Source organism: Macaca mulatta, chromosome 12 (assembly GCF_049350105.2).
Source record: "Macaca mulatta isolate MMU2019108-1 chromosome 12, T2T-MMU8v2.0, whole genome shotgun sequence".
Taxonomy (NCBI): Eukaryota; Metazoa; Chordata; class Mammalia; order Primates; family Cercopithecidae; genus Macaca; species Macaca mulatta.
The window spans coordinates 29,626,772-29,643,502 of record NC_133417.1 but is presented as its reverse complement, the minus strand read 5'-3'; the positions used below and the strand labels follow the sequence as shown (position 1 = coordinate 29,643,502).

Here is a 16,731-nt window from a genome sequence, read left to right as displayed (position 1 = left end):
TTATATATGGTATTATGTATAATATATACTATATACTATAGTTATAACTATAGTATATATTATATACTATATATACTATATTATACTATATAAAATAGTATATATAGTATTATATGTAATATATACTATATATGCTATATAATATAATTATACTATAAAATACTATATTATATATTATATAATAATTATATAATGCTATTTATATTTATATAAATATAATGACATTATATAATTATAATTATATAATGCTATATTATATAATTATATTATAAATAGTATAGTATAGGTAATATAGACACATATAACTATAGTATAGTTAATATAAACACATGTAAATATACTTAAAATTGACTGTCGTCAGTCTCATATATACTTTTAGATGTTTTGCTATTGTGAGGAGACTGAAAATCAGCCATAAATTTTTTTGCAAAAATATTAATTTTTTAAAGTTAATCCGCATAATGGAAATTAATGATTGGAATAAGACTCTTGATCTGTGATGATATTTTTAAAAACAGTGATAAACAACAACAACAACAACAACAACAACAAAAAGCCCAAGTACAATGGTGGCAGGTGCTCAGAAAGGATGCAGGCTGAAAAACTGTAGCACAGTCCTAGCAGCCCTCCTGGACTGGCAAAGTCAGGCCAGTTGCTGGAGCTCTGGAGATGGGGGGTGGGGAGGCAAGTCAGGATGTCCAGGAGAAAGCACTGAAGCAATATCTGGGACTGCGGTAATATGGAAGAAAAGTAGCTGTTTATCAAGAATTTCAATATTTTTAACAACCAGCAGGGCCAGGCCAGGACATATTAGATGAAAATCAGAACTGTTCTTGCCATAGAATGCCAAATTACTTTCAGGGAAATTTTAATTTCATACCCTTACCTTTTGCACATGAAAGCTTCCATATCATTGTAACCTCATCAGTATTATATATTATTGATTTTTAAGTCTTCTTGAATTATTCTTAGTAAACATTTGAACTTTCCTTTTTTAATATTTTGAATAAATATATTATTAGCTAATTAACCAAATATTTTTTCATTATTTTTCTTAGATTGTTATTGTTAAAAGAGATCAAGCTGAAGGAGACCCAGGGAATTGATCTCAAGCCCTGTAACCTCCCCAATTCCCTTCAGGCATATATTATTAGGTTCACCATCTATAAAATGAAGATAACAACAGGTCGCCTATACCAGAGTTACATGACTGTGTATATTAAATTGCAAAGTTTTATTCAGTGTGACTGTCAAGAGGAAACTTACTCACTAATTAAGACACCGCAGACCAAAATTGCACAAAAACTGGCAAGATACAAATTTGTCCTTCAGCAAAATTACAGATAAACACATGCCATGGACTTTTATGTAGATTGTAAATAATCAAAATTGGGAATGGAAAACACTCTAACATTAACAAAAACAAAACAAAATGAGAACCTACCATATTGCTTTTTTTCTTTGTCACCTGTATAAGCCCATTGCTGCATTCTTATTAATTCTAAGGCTTTAGAACTAAGTTTATTTGCTTTTGTAAGTATACAGTCATTTAATCTGCAATGATAGTTTTGTCCTCACTTGGTTCATTATCCCTTGTTATGCTGTTTCAAACCTTATTGAATTAGCCAAAACAATCTTGTTTGCTCTACTTCTAATGACAATCACTCTGGTGTTCTAACACTATGTTCCATTCTCTCAAATCTGTAACTCATCTGTCTTTAACAATACCTCAATGTTCACTGAAAGTTTTAAATACAATACAATGGGGTAAACAATTTTGGTAAAATTGTTTATGAAGAATATTTTATTTTTAATTATATATTTAATAAATGCCTTTAATAAAATGATGCCCCAAACTATAACTGCGTTTATCTAAAGTAGTTCTAAATCTTGTAGATTAGTTTATGATTATAATATATAACCTTCTGATAAAGGAGTAACTGCTATGATGCTGTGTATAAGTACATTAGTTTTTACTTATTTTTCATTATAAGCAATTAAAATCCATTCCCAAAGTTGTCTGCAGGTCTAGAAACCCCACTAGAATACCACTTCCTCAATACAACAAACATGGTAATAGCCACACTACTCTGAAAAAAATTCCTACCTCTTCTCTAAAAGGTGACTCATAAAGAAGATTTCAAGACTCAAAGCACATTTAATGGCCCAAACACACAAGAAATCAGCGCCTGAGTCCCTTCCATAACATATCTGTAAAGTATTTCTCCAACCTATGCTGACACCACTAGAATGACAGATAACTTTTTATCTCCCAAGGAGTGGAAGTTATTTTCTATTTATGGACAGGTTTCATCATTAACATGCTCTTTTTCTTTCTTTTTTTTTTTTTAGATGGAGTCTTGCTCTGTCGCCCATGCTGGAGGGCAATGGCCTGATCTCGGCTCACTGCAACCTCCTCCTCCCGGGTTCAAGCAATTCTCCTGCCTCAGCCTCCCAAGTAGCTGGGATTACAGGCGTGTGCCGCCACGCCCAACTGATTTTTGTATTTATAGAAGAGCCGGGGTTTCACTATATTGGCCAGGCTAGTCTCGAACTCCTGACCTAGCAGGTGATCCGCCTACCTCGGCCTCCCAAAGTGCTGGGATTAAAGGCGTGAGCCACCAGGCCCGGCCAACATGCTCTTACACTGAGCCAAGAAATCAGTCTCTGAAGCTTTCAACCATTGGCCCTTTGAGGGCAAATATTCTATTGTTTGCCCATCAGAAAATATACAAAAATGGCAATAAGCACAATCAAATTCTTTTTTCCAAGCAAAAAATACCTCAGTTCCCTACATTTTCTCACACATTTTAAATTTGTTGATCTGTACTGTTGGCTTACTATGGATCACTGGTAAGTATTAACCTTTGCTTCCTGCCACCTCCTAGTTTCTAAACCTGACGCACTGGATCTTCCAGTTCCTACTTGAATTACATTCATTCTATTGTTGTCCAATCAGCTTAAAGTATTAAGCTTCTGTGTTACCTTACATGTCATTTATGAAAGGAGACAAGATTAATAATCTGATAAGGTTAGATTGTCAAATAGCTAGTCATTGCTAAATACCTAATTTCTCTTGTGAAAGGAAAATAAAATCTTGGGACTCCAAACTCACTATGTTAAAAGGAAGAGTTACACTTGAGAACTGGGTCACGCAAAATCTGCCTTCCCTTTTGTATGTAAACAGATAGGTGCAATGATAGAAGGCCACTGTTTCTCCAGGTGGCCCCCCTCCTTTTACATATAATTTGTGGATTCAGTGAGTACTAATCAAACCCTCACAAGAAAGTGACCACTTACCTCACTACCTACCCTCCCTATTACTTTCTTTCCTCCTTTTCTCCTGCTTCTTTTCCCCCTTTAAATACTGAAGCCCTCAAACACCTCTTTGGAAAAAGCACAGATCACAGATGCTACTGCAACCTGTGTCTCTTTTTCTCAGTTGCATCCTCAATCTTGGTAAAATAAACCTCTAAATTGATAGAGAGCTGTCTCAGACACTTTCTCCCTTAGCAAGTTAAGAATTAATTATTAAATCTGTTTAGTGCAATTTGTTGGACTGCACTAAAGTCAAGAGATCTGGGTTTTGTTCTGCCTTGTTGGTCCCCAGGTTTCTTATTTGTGAAGTGAGAGTGTTGATGGTCTCTTAAGTTTCTTTTAGGTTTTAACGTCTGTAGAAATGCTGGTGTCTATATGCTGCAGAACAAGAGAACCATCAAACTGCTCTCAACATATGTCAGAAAAATTATGACAAAAAATATTATGAGGGTTGATAACACCTGTATTTCATATGTAAGTTGCTTGGGTGGATTAAAAAATTATAAATGTAAATACAATTATTGGTATAGCAACGATATAGTGGCTGAGTTAGTATACAATAGGTTAATGAAAATAGAAGCAGGAAGCTGGATTAAATGTGATTATTTGAGTTGTAGTTCTTTCTCTTAAAAAATTTTCTGGCATTTGAAAATAAGAACCAAATAGTGAGAAAGATAAAACGATTATCCTTTCAGCAGAGCCCAGAGCAAGGAGAACACATTGGCCATGACTGCTTTCCGGAACATTGTTTCAGGTATAAATATATGCACTGTAAATTAATGCTAAAGAATGCTAATTCTCTCTTACCAAAAAGAATATGAGTTTTTTTTTTTTTTTCCCATGTACCATCTAGCATGAAGGCAACACTCATTACAAGTTGAATATAATGAACACCCATTGAGTGGTTTTATTTATGGGACCACCAATGCTGATGGACCCAAAAGTATGTTCTATGAGATTTAGAATATATGCATTACTCTCAAAACCTAAAAACAATTGCAGAAATTAACAACATGAATACTTCAAGACCCTGAATAAAGCAATTCTGGCCACTCATTGTGTCTCATTAAAGCACACAAGCTCATATACATGAACATACATGCATAACTTTACACTTCCCAGTTTGTTCTCTGTAAAAGTTACATGGTCTGTTTTTCTGTTCATGGTTTGTTTTCCTCTCTTTATTCCTATTGGGTTCATATAATATTTATTTCATACATTTTCCTAACATTAGAATGCAAAATCTATGGATAACAGTGTTATTTATCAGTTATATTTTATTGATATGGAAGATGACTCAAAGAGTTTGCCATTTATTTCCTTTCTTTTGAATTTCTCAGAGCCCTAATAATTGCTTGGCTTCTAAACTGAAGTGCCAAGCAGCTTTTGCAAAAACCTTACATTCTCTCTTAAACTATGAAAACTCTTTCCACACAAACACCAGACTCAAGAGAAGTTAATCGATAGGGCATATGTGCATCCCCTCCCTGTTCATGTTTCTGAAAAAAATCAAATAGACCCCCCCACCTCAAAACATGATAATTAAGTGGTATAAAAGTAGCAATTTCATCTAGGAAGGCTTTTAGCTGGTTTGCTTTTGTGTGTTTTTGAAGCACGGTGGGAGAAGTGGTAGCACCATTATGAATGCTTAGAGAATATTTGCACCAAACCATGTGCCTACCTATCTGTGCAAACAAGGAAAGAAAATTGAGGTAGTAAAACCTGTAAACTAAGACAGAAATGGGACCCTATGAGATGCATTACAGGAGCTGAGCACAAAGGACTGAACAGGATCAACGGCTTCATTTGCTAGGGACTGGAGTTTAATGAATGATTTGGAAGGATACTCAAGCCATGGGACAATACAAAACTTTCAGGCACCCTGTAGATCATAAAATATGTGGGGAGATCATTTCTCTAAGGCAAGGATACAAAGTTCCTTGCTGTATAGTAACGCATTGTTCTGCCTGATGCTTGCAGTCAGGCCAATAATAGGTGATTAGATAACCATCTCTCAGTTGCTACATGAGCACTCAAACTAACTGAAGTAGAGTGTCCTCTCCTCTCAAAACACTGGTTTTTCAAGGAACAGACACCTAGACCTAGGGATTTTAAATGCATTGCTTTTGATTTCATATAACTTAGTTGGGTAGTGAAAGCTAAGTATATATAACTTGAATTTTTCTTGGAGTTTTTCTTACATTTCTGATTGATTTCTTATGAAAAGTGACCTTAAAGGGCACCCACATTCTCCCCAAGGCAGAGCTTGTTATTAATACGTTAGTAGGGCTCAGTCAGAAGAACTCCAAAAGTTGCTCCCTTTATTTTGTTAAGTTCTCTCTATCAGCTTCTATGTGCACCTTTATGTAAGGACTCACCGTGCAGGCCAAATGTTCTTTTCTCTAGATAGCTTATAAGCATCTGGATAAATTTGCATTAGAAATTCAATTAACTTTATATTAAAAGGTCAATTAACCTGGCCATGATAGAGATTGTTTTTAATTACTTTTTCTTGTAGGGCTTCTCTTCTTGTCCAAGCACAAGTGACACTATCAAATGATAGCCTCATTGCCTGTTGGTTACCTGAAACTCATATCCAAAACACACAGGAAATAACTGTCTTGGTCAAGTGAATTAATAAGACATTCTTTAGACAATTCATAAGTATTATAATTTTGGGGACTTAAAGTATCCGTAACCAATAACAAAGTATTTAAGCTTAAATACCCTCCATGGTATTGTTCATGACAATCCCCTTCATTGTCTGTCTTTGTTGGTTTCTATTTTCTTGGTGAAAGATGATAATAAAGTAAAATGATTTGAAGGATTAGTTCTTATTACACTATATCACAGTGTATTTCAAGAAAAATTAACAAATAATGACATTACAAATCTGTGATCTCTGTCAGGCATGGTGGCTTATGCCTGCAATCTCAGCACTTTGGGAGGCCGAGGCAGGCAAATCACTCAAGGTCAGGAGTTCAAGACCAGCCTGGTCAACATGGTGAAACCCCATCTCTACTAAAAAATACAAAAATTAGCCTGGTGTGGTGGCAGGTTCCTATAATCCCAGATACTTGGGAGGCTGAGGCAGGGAGAATTGCTTGAACCCGGGAGTCAGAGGTTGCAGTGAGCCAAGATCATGCCACTGCACTCTAGCCTGGGCAACAGAGTGAGATTCCATCTCAAAAAACAAACAAACAAAAAAACAAAAAATCAGTGATCTCATTTCATTAGAGAGCTCTTAGTTATCTTTGTGTTAATATGAGCCACAATTCAACTCATTCATGGGGCACTAGAACACTTATACTTAAGAGGTTCAAGGGATTACCACTTGGCATTAAGTTACAAGTGGCAATAGGGTCCACTTGATATTAAATTGTAACCATTATTGAACTATCACTCAGGCAAAATAAAATAACTAAAGATAAATATATCAATAATATATCTACATATTTGATACATTAATGCATTAACCCAAACTTCCAGATGAGTAGCAACTTAAAAATGAAGCAAACACTGTTCAGGAGTTGATATGAGGAAAAGTCTTGAGATGAAACTTATTTCACTTTTGCAGAAGAGAATAGCCTTCACCCTCCAGAAGCAATAAGATGTCCTAAGCACTTTGTAAATGCTACCTATATCACTCTCACTACAACCTTATAAGATAAAATTCATTTTCTCATTTTACTGATGTTTCAGCCAAGATCATACAGTTCATTGAAGGCTGAGTTACCTGTGTTCATCTACCTTTCCAGACTTTCAATTTTCCCCTAGAATGAAAACGCTGGATCTAAAAGTAATGAGACTATAAAATGCCTGTAAAAGGGTGCTTAGGGCTGGGTGTGGTGGCTCACGCCTATAATCCCAGCACTTTGGGAGGCCAAAGTGAGTGGATTATGAGGTCAGGAGTTCAAGACCAGCCTGGCCAAGATTGTGAAACCCCGTCTCTATTAAAAATACAAAATTTAGCCAGGTGCGGTGGTTGGCGCCTATAATCCCAACTACTCAGGATGCTGAGACAAGACAATTGCTTGAACCCGGGAGGTGGAGGTTGCAGTGAGCCAAGATTGCACAACTGCACACTCCAGGCTGGGCGACAGAGTGAGACTCCGTTAAAAAAAAAAAAACCGGCGGGTGCTTAGGAGTGTTCTGAATGCTAGAGGTAATTCTAAGCATTCAGTTTTAGAACTAAGAGGAAGGGAACAGATTAGGCCCATGGCACTCAAAGAATGTGTCCACAAGAGTATAAATTAACTCTGTCGTTGAGCACAATTTTTCCCCTTGGTGAGACTTTCTCAATGAAAAAAGCTATGCATCACTTTATATTCCAGTTTATATTCCAGTGCATATTTCTAATCTTCACATGGACAAATAACAGTTTGAAAAGCAGTAACCAGTCCATGAACAAGGCTTTAAGTGGCAGAAGCTTAAGAAGCTTCTTATGAGATTTTCCTTTCCTGCGAGTATTTTAATCATTTTGGATAAGAGTTATCCTTAAAGTTATCCTATTTGATTTTTCATTTATCAAAAGAATAAGTCACATCCCTTTTTCACAATAGAGATAGTAATGAAGGCTAGTATCCTATACCCTATAAATCTCTGGGGGCATTAATGTTAGTTGAAGTAATATTGCTAGTTTTAATAAGCTGATTTCTTCCAACAGCAAAAAGAAAAAAAAAAAAAAGAAACCTTCCTTAAAAAATGAACAATATTGTCATCACACAGCATAATGTTTGAAGTGAAATATAAACTTTAAAAATATATTATTCATACCTGCACCTCCGCCTATGCTTAGAATCTTAATTTCTGATTTTGTGTCTCCAATCCTGAAAGAAAAAATTATGTAGTTTTAGAAAAATGTGTTAGGTGCTTTGTGAAATCTGATTATCTAGTCTAGTGTTGAAGAGAACAGACTAAAAATACAATGAATGAAAACTAGGCCAACATGAAAGTTCCCAATTATACCAGTTACATTGCCATCTTTAGAGTATATTTCAAAATACAGGTTATATTCATTAACAATCTTGAACTGGGAGACTTGGAAATGGCAGTAATTACATCTCAGAGGTAGAAAATGCCATTTGTTTGAATATTGTTTGGAGAACAAGAATAGAAAAAGTGGAGTTTTGAGTCTGGTAATATAATAAGCCACCCATCGTAGATAGGGAAAAGGCTCAGGTGGTTCCCACTATCTATAATGTCTGCCTTCTTTCCTCCCCCACCCCTTTTTTTTTAACCTTCCTTTTAATGAACAAATGTTTATTAAACATGTATTATGTGTATTCTATCCTAGGCATTAAAAAAACAGATATCACTTTGCTCTCAAAATGAAATGTGAGATAATAAAGCCCTGAATTATGACTCAGATACTAGAAATAGAATGAAGTAGATAGATTGGGAAATAAGCCAGTAGAACTTGCTGTTAGATTGATGTGAAGACGTAAGAAAACAAAAAATATGAGCGTGCAATGACTTCCCTGTTTCAGGCTTGGATGACTGGGCAGAGGGTGATGCCAAAAAGGAAGCTGAGAAATATAGTTTGGCAGCAAACTTATGTTTTGTCAGGGCTTTTTAAAAAAATAAATACGAATTCGGCAAACATTTGAATTTGCAAGATTTAAGCTGGGAGAAGAGAAATCAGGGTCAGTGATGTATTCTGGAGAATCATCATCATAAAGTAATGGTCAATGCTAGAAGAGTAGATTCCATCACCCAAAGATATTGCAGAGTTAGAGTAGTAGTGGATGGTGATGCAATACCAACTTCTAAAGATAACTGGATTGTGAAGAATACACAAAGAAGACAGAGAAGAAAAGAAAGCACAGAGAAGTACTAGAGTAACTGGAGGCAGAGAAAGCCCTTAGTCGTGGCAAAAGCAGCAGAGTGTACTACTTAAAAAAGGAAAAATCTATACCAAATTTGGCAATATAAGTGTCTTTAATAATAGCAGTTTTAAAAGAAGACTGAAGACTGCAGTCAGATGGCAATGGGATTAAAAGTGAGCTCAAAAATGAGGAAGCAGATCTGGAGTCTGTTGAAAAAGGATGAAAGAGAGAAGGAAAAGAGATGACTGCTACAGGGGAACCATGAAGGGAAAAGGATGGTGTTTGTTTCTTTGGACTGTGGGGTGGTAAACAAACCTGTGTTTTCTCTTCATTGCAAAAGCTTGCACAGTCACAGGATGGGAACAAAGGTTGAAGTAAGGTTCTAAAGGAATCTTGCAAAGTCTAGGATCAAGAACACCTATAAATGAGTTGCCTTTTTCAGTTCTAATTATCCTCCAGTTCATAATCCTGCATCCTAACACATCCATTTCTATCTTAACCTTTTGTTCATTCTTTAAAATGCTTACATCTATGACAGCATAGGGAGGCTATGAAGCAGAGGACCCAAGTTGAAATCCCAGGTTACTGATATGTTACCTTGAGCAAGTTATTTGACATCTCTGTGAAATAAGATAATAACATCACCTCTCTTGTAGGATTATTAGTAACTGTTTCTAATTCATGGAGAAATTGTGAGGATTCAATTATTTAATTCATGTAAAGTTCTTAGAAATGTAACTGCACATGACAAGCACTCCACATATATTAGAAATTATTATGATTCTAGGCACATGTAAGTGACTTACGTGAATCACCTCTTTGAATCCTTAAAATTCCTCTATGAGTTAGATACTATTATTCATCCCATTTCACATATTATAATGACATCAAATAATTATTGAAAACTTACTATTTTCTAGCCAAGGATTTAAAAGTTTAATATGCAGCACCAATAACCAAGTTTACTATTTATAGTTATATACTATAATTTTTCCTGCCCCCAAGCTCTGCCCCACCATCTACCCCCAAATAGGGGATTGAAGAATTCCTCTATAGGGAAACAAATCATCTCAGTAATAAAGTTAACATGATTTCATATCTGAGGATCACCCAGGAAAGAGCTGAGTCCACAATTACTCAGTGAGCTACTCACTCAACAAACCCTGCCCTGACTTACACAAAGAGAATCTGACTACCTTTTAGTGCGTCATTATTTGATTGAACAGAAAACCAAGGCTCATTAGGCAGTTGGGGAGCTGTCAAACATAAGAAACAGAGACTGAAAGAGGCAGAGAGAGCAGAGGAACATTTTGTAATGAATAAGAAGGTATTACGTCTGAGAATGATGAAAAGAATGCTATAGAAAACATTCTTGGAAATTAAAAATATAATAGTAAAAAATTAATAGATGGGCTGAAAGAGAAAGTCATAGCAAACTGGAAATACAAGAAAATTAGGTAATCAATCCAGGAGGTATTTGATGAGTAAAAGTTTCAGAAAAAGAAAACAGAGGGGAGGAATGATTACCAAAGTTCCTCATAACTGAAGGTTCTGAATCTCAACCGAAATAGCCCAGGGAGTACCCACAAAATGGGTGAAAAGGAACCATTTCACAACTCACTATTTTAAAATTTCAGAGTACTAGAGATAAGATTCTAAAAAGTTCAAAATAGGGAAAACAAAACACATAATGTGAAGTTATTCCACAACCCAAGGATGAGAATTTTGAGTAGCATTTGATTTCTTTTTTCTCTTGTGTGAGACAGGGTCTCACTCTGTCATCTCGACTGAGTGCAGTGTCGCAATCATGTCTCACTGAAGCCTTGATCTCCCGGATTTAAGCAATCTTCCCACTTCAGCTTCTGGAGTAGCCAGTGCTACAGGTGCACGCCACCTTGTTCAGCTAATTTTTGTTTACTTTTTCTGTAGAGATGGGATCTTGCTGTGTTGCCCAGGCTTGTCTCAAACTCCTGGGCTCAAGTAATCTTCCTGCCTCAGTCTCCCAAAGTGCTGAGATTACAGGCACGAACCAACACACCTGGCCAGTATTTTATTTGTTAACAGCAATTCTGGTATCTAAAAGACAATGTAAAAGTACCTTTAGATGTATGATACAAAACCATTTTCAGTATACAGTTCTATATCCAGTCAAACTGTCTAACTCCGATGAACATAGAACCAAGGGATTTTTAAACATTCAAAATCTCAAAAAGTTTACCTCTCATTCACTCTTAAAGCTTTTAAAGAATTAGTTCAGGAAACAAAGGACTGAGGAAACAAAGAAAAGAAAGGCATGAGATACAGAATCAGGAAATCAAATACTTCAGAAAGAAAATGATTCTCAGAAAGTGAAATAACCCCCCTCCTTAATAGTTGTATAGCAGGCCAAAGCAGATCTTCCTAAACCGAAAAAAAGAACAGAAGGCTTCAGAAAAGTTGTTCCCTTGGGGTAAAATAAACAGATTCCTTGATATGTTTGCATATATTGAGATGAGATTAGTATATCTGCTTCGGAATCAAGGTAGTAATAGGTACATAGAGAACTAAGAAAAGAAACCAAAATTAAGGCAATAGTCAACTCTAGGGAAAACAAAAAGTTGTACATAAAAGGAAATGTAAGCATAGTATATTGCTTAATTATTAATAATATGTACATAGGCAAAATAACATAAACACTCAAATTATTTAACCAAAATTTTGACTAAATATAGTGACATGAAAGGGTGGGAAATACGCATGCTAATTAGCTAGTTTAGTACAGCAAAATGAAGAAATAGAAAAATAACATGTTATTTTGAATTATGAAAGAAAATTCCATAAATAACTAAAAGATTTCAAAGTGCTGAAAGTGGTTGCTTCTGGAGAGTGAGAATCAAGAATGGAGTGGGTGGGATTTGTTATAGGCCCCACCCACTTTAGAACCATTTGATTGTTTTTAGAACCATTTGATGTTTTAAAACATGAGCACGTCTTGCTTTAATAAAAATTTAATAGGCTCGCTCCATACTCAATTAGCACAGTGAGCCACCAACTCAACAAACCCTGCCCTAACATACACAAAGCGTATCCTAATCACGTTTTGGTACTTCATAACTCATAGACAACTTTAAGCAACAATTTTAAAGGTTCTTCAGCTAAATCTTATTTCAAACACTACCTTCAGGAAAAAATTACTTTTTAAATAAATGACACTGAGTCTGATCATTCCTAACTATATACTATTGTTAAAAGACAGTGTGCCCTTAAAAATTCTTTAGTCTTTCACAGATTTTATAATATTTCCAGTTAGATTAAACTTTGAAGATAAGGAAGGGGTCATTCATCATTTATTACGTTATCTCCATCCACAGCACCTCTTCAAACCAAACTCTGTATGGCTGAAGAAAACCAAGGATCTGGTAAGCTACAGACATGAGCAATACTTTTGGTACTGGAAAAGAATTGAGAAATTAGCTCATTACCTTTAACTTTAGAAGTGAGCAAGGAAACCCAAAGAGGTTAACTATAATTAGTTCCTAGATAAGAAGTTATCTGTATTTGCCATCTGCTTTGATGTTTGGCATCCTTATCCTATTATATATTAATTTTTAATATATAGTATCCTATTTTTTTAAAGCTAACATTTAAAATCTGAATCATGTTAAATAGAAAGGGAAATAAAATTTTATATACATCTAATAATGCCTGCTCTGGTCAGACGTAGGTACTGCCCTGGTGAAAGAATTTCAGGCCTATAATAGAGAAATTTAGCAAAAGATAAAATACCACTTTCCTTTGCTGTTTGCAAATTGGATCCATAGTCATTTCTTCCCAGTTTTCCATTATTATTTCCTGAAGCAGAGTGAGTTACAGCAAATCACCCCTAGATAGGTGATTTGATTATCTTTAGCATGTGGAATCTGTTACTCTCATAATGCTTATCAGCTCTGACACAAATTGAATACATTAATCACCCCAAAAAAGAACTCTGCAAGAAGGATAGGAACCAGTGAGTTTCACTGATAATGGGAAAATGGTTCTTTTTTTAAGGAACACGTTGCTAATATTAAGTTGAAAGAAAAAGACAATTTTGGGGAAGAGAGTGATAACTATAACAATGGATAAGGAAAATGAATTTAAATGGATATTATGAGAACTGAGGGACTCAGTCCTCAGGGCAAATCTTACTTTGGCAATTATTTATATTTGATTCTAATGAAAAGTATACCAGACTCCCTTTGGGCCTTTTCGGGGATGTAAAATTTGGAGGAGGGCTGAAAAGTCTGAGTTCGAAGATTAGCATCTTATCTTTTTCCAAATGAACATGGATTTGTGCCTTCAAATGGTTAACGCTTATCTGTATGCAGCTGGAAATACAGCACAAAAGGGAGCCTTTAAGTGTTTAAAGCAAACGTAGAACCAAAGCACTGCAGGAGAAAGGCAGGGCAGGGCAGCGAGGAGGGGGACGAGGGGGAGTTGCTATCAGTAACTCGCCCTTATCCCCGTGCCCAGCCTGCTAGGCTGAGCTAGACCCATCTATCACTGACGCACAGCGAGTCTCAGGCTTGTCCCTTTGACAACAACGTCCCTTTTGTTACCTTGCTATTATGCCTGGCAGCTTCTTGTCCATGAATTCCTGCATGCACTGGTGTTCCGTGGAATGGCTGAGAAACCTCCGGAAAGATTCAACATATCTCCCGTGGTCAGAAAACAAGCTCCTCATGGAAGATGCCATGTTTGGTTTTCTGAGAAAGACAGAGTGGGAAGCAAGGTTTAACTTCCCCTCCTTCTCTTCCCAGTTCCCTCATTCTTTCCCCACCCCCACCAGTTTCTATCCAAAAAAAAAAAAAACGCTAAGCTTGTTTTGAATTTAACATGCACCAAAGGCTGGCGTGCAGAGCTCATTACTGACTCAATATTTGAACAGCACTTTGCACTGATACTTTAACCCCTACACGGTTGTTTTATAAGAAATAGAAGTACTAAAGCAAGGCTGTAAATACACTGCTAAAACTTTTCAAACTCCTGATGTTGAAAGGTCATAAAAACAGACTGTATTCAAATCACTTCCTGTTTTGCCAGCAGAGCCACAAGTAAGTTCCAAGTGGGAAAGTGACTGTTCAAAGTGGCAAATGCAGGATGAAAAGGACAGCTACACAGCACTCTCAGAAATCTACAGCAGTGAAATCTTTGACGAAAGACTGTCATCTGCCTCTGGGCTTTCTACAGGATTGTTTTGGCCTTTACATCCCTCAGCACTTGAATTTTCAACTTATCTGTTGCATTTCTTCAAATGCTGATTTGTGGTAACTCAAATTATCTTAAGAAGAAGTCACCAAGGAGGAGCCCAAGAACTCGTAGCTAGAAGCTGTCAGAAGCTGCATTTAGGGGATTGAGAGTGGTGAGAGAAGTCTTGGAGCAAGAATGCAGGACACCAGGGTAAAAGCCCAGTCCGTAGAATCCTTCCCTAAGCACTTTGAACACGACGAGGTCAAAGACAGTTCGCTTGGCTGGTTGAGCCTTTGGAAACCCAGTGGTGTCACCCACCAGAAGACCCAAAGCTTCAGAGTACTCACACACAGTCTTTCTCCTGGGAAGTGGTCTTTAAGAAGGTATCTAATTCTTTATCTAATACTGAGTTTTTAATAATAGCATCCAACTCATGGAGGAGTTGTGAGGATCAAATGAGTTAACTCATTATAAGTCTCTTAGAAATATGTCTGCTTAAACCGTCCCCTTCTAATTGAGTTCCCAAACTGCCCTCTAAGCATTCAAAACACTTCCCAACCCCCTTTGTTTTTTGTTTGTTTGTTTTTGTTTTTTGAGACGGAGTCTCGCTCTGTCGCCCAACCTGGAGTGCCATGGTGCGATCTCCGCTGACTGCAACCTCTGCCTCCTGGGCTGAAGTGATTCTCCTGTCTCAGCCTCCCGAATAACTGGGATTACAGGCGCCCGCCACCACGCCTGGCTAATTTTTATATTTTTAGTAGAGATGGGGTTTCACCATGTTGGTCAGGCTGGGGTTGAACTCTTGACCTCAAGTGATCCACCCACCTTGGCCTCCCAAAGTGCTGGGATTACAGGCATGAGCCACCATGCCCAGCCCCCAACCCCCTCCCCCAACTCTCTTTTATAAGTATGTTTTGTTCTCACTATTCTTAGAGCCAGTGCTTTTACCCTAGGGGAAAATGGAACACCTGGATAGGCAGATTGCCATGGATGACTCTGTCCTTAATGAACTATGTGACTTTGGCTGAAATATAAGCTGCAGTTTGCTCATTAGTAAAATGGGAACAACGAATTTTATCTCATAGGGTTGTAGTGAGAATAGCATAACTAATGTTTAAAAAGTGCAAGCCAGTCCCTTCCGCAGAAAAAAATAGTAATAATAATAAAATAACAAAAACAATCGTCACTTTATTCATGGACGTTGAAATTTGAGTTTCATATCATTTTCTCATGTCATGAAATACTATCCTTCTTTGAATTTACTTTAACCATTTAAAAACATAAAAGTTATTGGTAGCTCATGGGCTGCACAAAACAGGTGGGTAGGGCTGGGTTCGGCCACAGGCCCTATTTGGTCAGGCCCTGATTTAGCTCCTCTGCCCTTCACTCATCCTTGGATAAGGTCTTTGCTAGTTCTCTACTCACATCTCTATCCAACCAGCCTTCCATTTCCTCAGATTGGCTCTGACAAACTTTTGCTTGTATTACCATCTTCCATTTTTCTCTTTAGAGCTCAACCCAAATCATTCATTCATTCATTCATGTGTACATCTATCTGTTTTTGTTTCATTTTAACCCAAACCAAAAATGGCCAATAATGTATTCATCTATTGAATAAATGTTCAGTAAGAGTTGCTGTTGGCTATTCTGCTGAGGAATACTCCTGACATGACTTTCTCTTGGAAAGCTGCTGCTAAGACCTCCCTTAACTGAAACTTGGTCTTCTGAGACTATCACCTCTCTTGTCTGCTGTCAGATATTCTCCAACAAAGCCTGTTCTTCATGTGGATCCCATTGAGGACTTCCTTTCCATTCCCACTGTTTCCACCCTACTTGAGATTTTCTTTATTTTTCACTTATTGTGCTATTTAAAAACAAAACAAAACAAAACAAAAACAAAAAAAAACTTTTAAGTTCAAGGGTACCTGTGCAGATTTGTTACATAGGTAAACATGTTTCATGGGGGCTTGTTTTACAGATCATTTCACCACTCAGGTATTAAGCCTAGTACCCACTAGTTATTTTTCCTGATTCTCTCCTTCTTCCCACACTCCACCTCCAATAGGCCCAGTATGTGTTTTTCCCATCTAATGTTTCCATATTTTCTCATTATTTAGCTCCCACTTGTAAGTGAGAATATGCAGTATTTGGGTTTCTGTTCCTGCATTAGTTCGCTAAGGATAATGGCCTCCAGTTCCATCCATGTCCCCACAAAGGACATGATCTCATCCTTTTTTATGGCTGCTTAGTATTCCATGGTATACATATATCACATTTTCTTTGTCCAGTCTGTCATTGATGAGCATTTAGGTTGTTTCCATGTATTTGTTATTGCATATAGTGTTGCAATAAACCTTCACATACTTGTGTCTTTATA

At 36.7% G+C, this 16,731-nt stretch overlaps 1 protein-coding gene and 1 long non-coding RNA gene across 7 annotated transcripts in view; one reads left to right on the top strand and one right to left on the bottom strand.

The window, feature by feature from the left end:
• HNMT (histamine N-methyltransferase) overlaps positions 1–13,900 on the bottom strand; it is a 48,561-nt gene extending 34,661 nt beyond the window's left edge. The window contains exons 1-4 of one of the 6 annotated variants that reach the window (XM_077956448.1): positions 13,724–13,900; positions 10,768–11,222; positions 9,462–9,548; positions 8,095–8,147 (exon numbers count right to left, since the gene is read on the bottom strand). In XM_077956448.1, coding sequence (XP_077812574.1) covers positions 8,095–8,147; positions 9,462–9,478 — 70 coding nt within the window. In that variant the 5' untranslated portion in view covers positions 9,479–9,548; positions 10,768–11,222; positions 13,724–13,900. 6 annotated transcript variants of the gene reach the window in all.
• Positions 13,901–13,989: 89 nt separating this feature from the next.
• Positions 13,990–16,731, top strand: part of LOC144333302 (uncharacterized) — a 61,877-nt gene continuing 59,135 nt past the window's right edge. Inside the window, exon 1 of the long non-coding RNA XR_013401848.1 lies at positions 13,990–14,737. This is a non-coding gene — a long non-coding RNA (uncharacterized LOC144333302). The remainder of the gene's footprint in view (positions 14,738–16,731) is intronic.